At 42.1% G+C, this 9,185-nt stretch overlaps 1 protein-coding gene across 1 annotated transcript; it reads left to right on the top strand.

Annotated features, from left to right (window-relative positions):
• Positions 1-4,440: 4,440 nt before the first annotated feature.
• irx6a (iroquois homeobox 6a) lies at positions 4,441-8,652 on the top strand. The gene is made up of 6 exons (XM_070910018.1): positions 4,441-4,506; positions 5,623-5,901; positions 6,723-6,832; positions 7,125-7,388; positions 7,639-8,315; positions 8,546-8,652. The coding sequence occupies exons 1-6, from the start codon at positions 4,441-4,443 to the stop codon at positions 8,650-8,652; spliced, it is 1,503 nt and encodes a 500-aa protein (XP_070766119.1).
• The last annotated feature ends 533 nt before the right edge of the window (positions 8,653-9,185 follow it).

Raw genomic sequence — 9,185 nt, 5'->3', positions numbered from 1 at the left:
TTTGAGTTAAACATCGGACTACAAGCAATCAAAGTGACAAGGTTACAAATGAAACACCAATTATGCCTTGCCATTAATGTACAGAGTCATGTTTAAATTGTGGAAAATAAAACCTAATGGATATATGCGTATACATGTTCTTTCAAAATGCACATTGTCTTTTAAAGTCAAGATACCAATCAGAGCAGTGGCACTGCTTACATAGTGATCAAACTTGTACTGTCATCAGAAACAATTATAGTCCTTTTTTTTCAGCAGATTGATTTATTGAGACAGTTGTCATGATGTCATACTCGCCCTATCCCTTTTTTCTCTGTTTGATGAAGCTTTAATGACTCCCTGTGTGCGCTGTAATTATTCATCAGCCCTGGAGAAGTTTGTTTTGGTGTTAACCGGCCACTGCTGTGACCATATCCGCCATTGCCCTATTATTTCTCATTACAATATTTATTACTTTTCTTTCCATTTTGGATAATTTTGCAGCACTAATAATGCTCTTCATGGGGGAAGTTTGTGTGTATGCAGTGTGTGTGTGTCTATAATAATTCCAGATCACAAGGGCCTTGGATTTATTGGCATATATCAATTTGGCTTTAATGAGATCACACACCTCCAGGTAGGTGCAGCTTCATCCCCTGCTCGGCTCGGGCTTCTCCCTCCGTCTCTCCGTCTGTCTGCCCTTATTACCATTTCATACACCCCCCCTCCACCTCCACCACCACCACCACCACCGCTACCCCCCATCTGATGAAAAACCAGAAAGGCTTTGTGTGGTTCATTAAGTCAGCATAGGAAATGTATTAAGTAGGAGAATAGGGCTGGGAGCTATTGAGTGTTGACTTAACCTTTCCAGGTTTTTTTTCTTTTTCCACCCAGTGATGCCTCTAATGGAGGATGCGTGCATTACTCAGTCTCATTAGTAACCGCATGGATCTGTTAGAACAAGATATAATGGTGGCTTGGACTTGCTTATTCTTAAATAACGTGAGTGAATGTACTATAAGGGCGAATGCCTTTGTCTGCTAGTAGTTAAATGTTCTATTACATGACCAGTCATGGATCAAATGGTATGTCTACAAAGACACAGTTTGTTGTAGCCTGTTTCAAGTAGAGGCATGGTTAGTTTTTTGTATCTGACAGGTACTGAGAATGCAGGTAAACATTGGAAAATACACAGAATCTACTTTCTTTTTGCTGCTCTTTGTTTTGTCACTGGTACTCCAAAGAAGATTATATAAATGTTTCCACCTTCTTTCCCAATTGTACAGTATTTGTTTTAAATCATACATGATTTCAACCCAGGGTGGTGCTTGTGGACCAGGGCAGAGGCTTAAACTTGGACAAGGCCCGACAGCTTAAGCATGGCTGCTACACCATCCTGCTGCTTAAGAAGCTACTCTCTGTGATGGAATATTCCTATAGCATTAATACTGCTGGGAGAGTAGTACTCTGTAGTACTTTAAACCTCTAAAATGGCAGACTTAGCCAAAAGTAATTCAACTCAAAAAAACATCTGAGAAAGAGGAATCACTAACTGCTGTTGTCAGCCTGCTAAAAAACAAAACCTTGTTACAATGTGATTACTAAGTAATCCAGACAAAACACTGTAAAAAAAAAAAAAAGTCTCATTGCGAGGTTGTCACACATTTTAGAGGGAAGGGCACTGTGGTCAGTCTGCCATTACAATTAGTGTTCATTTCGGCCTGATTCAGTGAGATCTGCACTGACTGCTGGACATGCATTATGCATGAGTCTGTCCATATGCACTTGGGCCATCATGCATGCCCTTGTAGAAATGCATCGACCACCGGCATGCAATTACATTTAGCTTGTTTCAGCCTTCTCTGTGCGCATTCTCTTGTGGAGTAACGGTTCAGGCGTGAAAGCGTGAATTATCCTTAGATAACAAGTTCTGATATCCATCATTAATAGCAAATGGAAAGTTAAAAATGTTAAATATTGCTTGTTGTTGACATCTGTGTTATTCCCATTCGAACTCTCGTCACTGCCCAGTTAAAATCTCCAAATTGTGATTTTGAATTTTTCAGATAAACTGAAGGATTAAATGTTCCTTTAGGGGTTGAGAAAATCATCCTACTTCTTAAGCTCAATAAACGATTTAAAAGCCCATTGGATTATGTAAAAATTGCTTTGTCACAAAGCTGAAAACAGGGCTGTTTTTCATATTTCGTGAAAAGTAGATGTTTTGGAGATACATTGTTTTGCTCGTCCAGATATTTGATCCGGAACACTGTAAATGACACACATGTGTACTGTGCCTGCTCACTTTTTGTCCTCAGTTACTCTCTCTTCATTCATGCCACAAGAATGTATTTGAAAATGCAGTTATGGTATAATCAAGTTGGTTTGTCCCTTTCATTTGAAGATGTAATTGATTTTGACTTATTTGCACTGTGCTCATTTTGGTGTGAGTTTTGACAACTTGAAAATGTTGGGTGCAGAATGAGCCTGGTTCTAAGCTGAAACGTCAGAGGGAGAAATTACTGGACATTGAATGAATCAACAAGTTGGGGAACAAATGGAAATGAAAGGCACATTTTATTCAAATAATACTTCCAATACATGAAAGGTTTGATACTGTTTGGTAACAGGGGACATAATGCTCACTATTGAGGACCAACAGGTTTCCTGCTGTAGCTTAGTTGCCCATCAGAAACAATGAGCACTTGTCAGAGCCAAAGATGTGGTGTGTGTGTGAGAGTTGCTATGTTGGGTATGGGTTCGCAGGCACTTCCCAGAGCTTGGACCATGACCACTCTGTCCACTTTATCTCTGTGGAAAATCTCTTGAAGGGAGATCTTCATCTCGTACACGCGGCTCTTTAGCGCCCCTCGGAGAGAAAGCCCATAATCGCAGATGCGTCTCCAAGGAGAGAAACGCCATACATCAGATATGGAAAGGCAGGGCACCGGGAAATCTGGCACAAGGTATCAGTAGTGACAACGGAAACCTTACACAGCCCTAGATAGTCAGAAACAGGCAGAATATATGCCTCAGTGGGACTGATCATCGCTGTCACTGTCAATACAAATACAGTGCGTATAGAGGGAAATAATAGACCCCCCCTCCCTGTCCCAGCTCAGCATCACACGAGGAGGGGGCACAGCTTGTTTATGTTTATGGGAGAGAGCGACAGAGCTGGTGATGGTTGAGCTGCTGATCTAATAAGGCTTAAAATTATTTCTCGTTTCATTCAGTGTGAGGCAGCATCATTCCTTACCCATCTTTCAAGTGAGCATCATTCAATTAAAATGCAATTCTCGTCGCCCCCATCCACGGATATTTAATTAGACTGGGGAGCAGGGCTTCCACTGTCTTTTTTTTTCTAGCACAGCTCTTCGGATTTCACCTCTAAGGCATATTTTCACTCTGTTACTCGTTGGTTAAACAAGGGCATGTATCCATTTGTTAATTGATACAATTACGCATTACGCGTAATGGTCACGTAGGTCTCCAGGCGCGCATCAATCACTGGTCTATTGACCTGCCAAAAACCCCTCTAACCGTTCCTGCTGGGACTGCCCCTCTCTCTAATAGAGAAAGATAGAAACATCATCGTCATTAACTCCGGGATGGACCTCTGGCCAGAGAGCCAGAGGCGAACGGAAGTCGAGATTAAAAAAAGAAAAAGAAAAGTCTTAGATGTGCTTATTCAACCAGCTTTAATTGTGATGGGTTGTAAATAAAAGAAAGAGTTTCACACTACAATCTGGTCTTTTTGGTTTACATGTTTGATTCCTTTCCTGGCTGAAAAGAAAAAGTAATCTGCTGAATGGCTGCGTGTTTATAACTCACAAGTCTGCCAGAAATATCTCCAGTGTTTCTTTTTCTCTCTCTAACTCATTTCACTTCACAAAGGGTTTCCATACGTTGCCATGCTACAATTCAATAATGATGAACAATAATACAATTTTCCGGGACTTTATCTCAGCAAATCGGTGAAGAATTCTATTACAAAAGCGGGACAAGACTGTGTACAGTGCACCTTAAGAAAACCGTGCGTTGGACGTGATTGGCAAAGACATTATTCTATCCTTGGTACCCTGCCGTTCCGGGATTACAGTGACGTCACGCTGATACCCTTGCATGGATGAATGCTAAAGAACTATAGAGCCACAAATAATAGCACAAGCAGAGTCCATATCTTGCAAGTCTTACGTTATCCTTTAAGCCTCCTTCAGCTAACACAACAACAATTTTTTTTTGCACTTAATGACGCTTAATTTCATTTCTTATCGGGTCCTTGGGGGGGATTATTCATTCATATAAAACAATCTGCAGCTGGTGCCAGCCTAAAGTCTCCCTCCTATGAGTGAAGTCATCTATTATTGAGCGAAAGGCCGTGCGTGGAAATGTGTGTAAGACGGTGGATTTGAAGTAGAATTGGTTGCAATCGATCAAGGGTGAAGAATATTGCTGATGGTAACAAAAGAAGCAGCTATGTCTTTCTCGCAATTTGGATACCCTTACAATGCAACTTCACAGGTAAGCCACTTTGCTTTTTATTCCTGCTAAGTGTTGTGTGCGCACACACGCACAAACACGCACATAAATGGCTGTTTTTTTGGGCATGTTTTCTTTTATTTCACTATAGGCAGAGCACTTTTTCTCCATAAGAAACATTCACGAAGGAGTGACTGCTTTGACAGTATTGACAGCTATTTTCGCGTGATGCTTTTGTTGTTGGACCAAATATCGATACACACGCACCCGTGTCCAATTACACTGAATTATGAATGAACTCACGTGTTTTTCTGATGACAATAGAGATGGATGTCACCTATTGCTCACTACGAGGTGTAATTGGGCTGTAACGCATGCTGTATACACTCGCAAACTTTCAACTTAAATGACTGGAATGTGAGACACATTTCATTATCTTTAAAGCTTTAAAGCTTTAAATATCGATTTAAGTGGCTTCTTTACATTTTAAGACAGTATTGTTGCACCTAATGACAAGTTCGCAGAAGTTGAAGTCGATCAGGGGATAAAAGTTACTCTCATGGAAAAGCTGTCACCCAACTTTCACCTCGATAACATTTTTAACGTTCAGTAGATTATATATAAAATTCAAATCTTTTAAATTTGAAATTAGTTGGTGATTTACTTAACACTGATATAACTTTAGATTTTTCTTATCCAATGTAGGAGTTCAAATTGGAAACCAACGATAAACTCAAGCAGGAACACTTTTACGCACGGATCTCTTTTCATCTTAAAAATATCCTTCCGATGTTTGTTGTTTTTTACTTTAATTTATTAAATTCAAATTTTTTATGAAAACATAAAAAAGCAGTGTAAGCCACTTCCTCTCATTCCAGGAATTCTCTGAAAAGTGACTTACCTTGAATTAAGGCAGGTCACAAGTTAAGATAATGACTGATTCGTGTTATTGAACTGATGTGAACTGAAAAAACAAACGAAGTCAGCTCACATTTTCACTCGTTTTAAGATTTCAAGACTCAACACCAGGCTGAGCAACTTCACTTAGATATCTCTTTGCACGTGCATCACCCACAGTCACTTCAGAGTTATCACAGACATCCAGGTAGGAGCTGAGGCAGCCAATGACCATGTCTATCCACGATTCTCTTCATGCAGTTTTTCGTGTCGGCAAACCCCAGTACGACTTGCTGCGATTCGATTTCCAGGTCGGTCTCTGACGGGACAGGCGGCTCTCAGACCGCCGCTGCCGCCGCCGCCGCCGCCTCTTTCTGCTGCCCGTCCTACGAGAACCGGCTCCTGGCGAGCAGCCGGACGGAGCTGAACGCCGCGCTGGGGATGTACAGCTCTCCCTACGCCGCAGCGGCCGCCGCCAGCCAGAACTACGCCAACTACTTCCCCTACAGCACCGACCCATCCGCTATCTACTCCTCTCTGGTGGGCTCACTTCAGCCTCATCTGATGCGCAAAGGGGGGGAGGGGGGCTCAGGCTGATCGATCAACCGGGGTTTTGTTCATCAATTTATCTGACACTGCAAACATATCCGTCTCGACATGCCGTTTAATCCAGCATCCAGCCTCATCTTCCTCCCCTTCAAAACAAGTCAAAAAAAAAAATCCTGTCACCTGGGTGAGGGGAAGTGGTGTAGAAGCAGTGTAGAGGAACTTGTCTTATTTGAGTCAAATGTCATTTGTTGTTATAGAGTAATCCTCCTCAGTATGTCTTCTTTAAAACAAATGTTGCTCTTGTGTCTGTTGCTGGACCAGCATTTTGAAAAAAAAGTTTACTTGTATTACTCCACTGTCACTTCGAGTAAGATGTAAGTAAGATAAGGACTAAATGACTTGTTAACATGACATTTTGCAGAGCAGCTGAAACTTTTCTTTCTTCAGTTTATCTTATTACAAACACCTGAAGTCAGCTAAAATTCACTGTCCATGGAAATATTGCACATTGTACCTGAAAAAAGTAAAAAAGAAAAAGAAAAAGTAAAATAATAAAATCATATAAAAAAATAATTCTAGGATCATGTATTGCACATAATGCTTCAGACCTGTTAAAATACATTTAAAAAAGACATACTGATGTCATGTATGGGAATTATTTTCCAGCTCAAATCACTCTTGTTAGACTGAGTTACTCTTGGTTTGAGAGCACAAAAATTGGAAATGTCTTTAATTTATATATCAGATTGTTTTCAAAATGCAGAGAAAGAATGAATGTTGCAAACTTATAACAACCTTTTTGTCTTTTACAGAATCCCCAGTATGACATTAAGGACAGCACAGGCACTTTACACTCTGGCATCACTCAAACGGCTGCATACTATCCTTATGACCACTCACTGGGACAGTATCAGTATGACAGGTAAATTCTACATTCTTTTTTGTCCACTATGTAATATGAGCGTTAGCAGACCTGCCAAAAAGTATTTTACCACTCATCATTAAGAAGAGTCATTCACAGGGGGAATATGCTGCATTCAGATCAAAGGTCAGAGTGTAACTCCACACTGATACATGGAGCGAAGCTGTGTATATTTCAAACAGCAGGGAGTAGGGATATAGGATGTCTGTGTGAGTAGTCTATGATATCCTTCACTAACTGCACTAATGGCCACTGTCTGTGTGTATGTGAACTTGTGTGTGTCCCTTTCCAGATACGGGACGGTAGACTTTAATGGCACAGCCAGGAGAAAGAACGCAACTCGTGAAACCACCAGCACCCTGAAAACGTGGCTGTACGAGCACCGCAAGAACCCCTACCCCACCAAGGGAGAGAAGATCATGCTGGCCATCATTACCAAAATGACCCTCACCCAGGTGTCCACCTGGTTCGCCAACGCCAGGAGGAGGCTAAAGAAGGAGAACAAGATGACCTGGTCACCAAAGAATAAGGCCAGCGATGACAGGAAGGATGACCTTAACAAGGACGACCAAGACTGTGTCACCAAAGGTAATTATTTGTCTACTTTTTGGGGGTAAAACGTTAAACTATTTACTTACTGTTAAACTAAAAAGATGGTTATTTATAATAATACAGATGCCAATCATTTAGGGCTCCACAGTGTAAAAAGTACATTTAAAAGTTGACTGAGCAAACTATGTCTCTATAAATGTACAATAGGCAACTTTTCAAACAGTGTTACCTAAAAATCTCCTTTCTTCCAATGCAGATTCTAGTGATTGCAAGGAGGAGAAGGATCTACATCTAAGTGATCTGGAGGACATGGACGAGGACGACTGTGACAAGATGGACAGTGACTGTGAAAAGGTGGCTGCAGATGAGCAGGACCTCCAGAGGGTCATGGCAGTGTCCGGAGCCCCTCAAAAGAGAGACTGCGGCTCCGAGCTGCACCTGAGTTTAACTAACAGCTTCCATGCGTTCCCCTGCGCCATCAAAGGTGTCACCACCCTCCCTCCTCTCCCCTCCGACTTCCTGGATCCTATAGTATCCAAGGCACCCTCCTCTACCGGCTCCCCAGGAACGCTGTCCCTGTCTCACTTCGAAACATCGGATAAGCCTCGGATTTGGTCTCTGGCTCGCACGGCGGCTTCGGGGGTCATACTGAGCCCCCAACAGCACGGCTTGGAGCTGAGGACAGGCAACTCAACCGGGGACTGCCAGCTCCAGAACACCAGGCTTACCGGGGCTCCTACTGGACAGTGTGGGGGCATGAGAGGCCTCCATGAATCTAGCAGTGTCACTAACACTGAGAGCCCCTTTCCTGAGGGCTCATCCTTGCACTCAAAAGTCTATGGCACTGGCAGCTACAGTCACAAGGACCTCCAACTGCACTGTTCATCCTTTGCTGCACTCCCAGACACATGTCAGTACTCCACTATTGAAGGTATGTCTACTTATACCATAACATATTTCAAGGGATATAATTGGTCTTAAATCTCCCATCTGTAAAGGTTTTCTGTGCATCTCCAACTTTGCCAAATACATTTTTTAAAACTTCCATGCGTTGTTAGATATAAAAAAGCCAATTTCTAAGGTTACACATTCGGATATACTTTCTGCACAACTTGCACCTGAGGCAACTTTCTCAGATTTGCTTTTATTTGGGTCTGGTAGGATTCTCTGGTGGCAAAGCAGAGACACAGCCATCTGACCTCAGCGAAGCCTGTGGGACCGTGCAGGATGACAAGGTCACTGCGTTCAGACCGGTGATGAAGAGGTGAAGCAGGTGAGAGAGTCTGCACTGAACTGGAAGGAACCAGTGAAGTCACGACACACACATTGGCACACAAACACAGGGGCACAGAACAACAGCATCAAACACTCACTGCAGAACAAGGATACACACATAGAAACCCTCACAGTTTGATAAATATATGTTGCTAAATGTTGTTGTTTTTTTTTATCTGATCTTAATATAATTATTGCTAAAATGACAAATGACAGTTTACTAATATGCATGGTGTCAAAAGTAGTTTGTCAAAATATTAACATTTGTGTTGCAACCACCTTACTGAACAACCCTTTTTTTTTTAAATGAAACACCTTATTATAAAGATGTTTATTCCTGCTTATTTTAATTCCTGCTGTCTCCACCCCCCCCCCCCCCCTCCCTAGATTGCTGGAAGCGGTACCACAATAAATAATGGGACATTTATTATGCACTAAAAGGACACACTGGCCGAGTAGCGGCCTCAATATGACACGTGGGAGCTACCTGGCGCTGCTGCAGTTGGGAGCTGTCAAACTGTGGACG

Source organism: Enoplosus armatus, chromosome 1 (assembly GCF_043641665.1).
Source record: "Enoplosus armatus isolate fEnoArm2 chromosome 1, fEnoArm2.hap1, whole genome shotgun sequence".
In the NCBI taxonomy this organism is placed as follows: Eukaryota; Metazoa; Chordata; class Actinopteri; order Centrarchiformes; family Enoplosidae; genus Enoplosus; species Enoplosus armatus.
The sequence above is the reverse complement of the archived record's forward strand: the minus strand, read 5'-3'. Positions and strand labels throughout refer to the sequence as shown.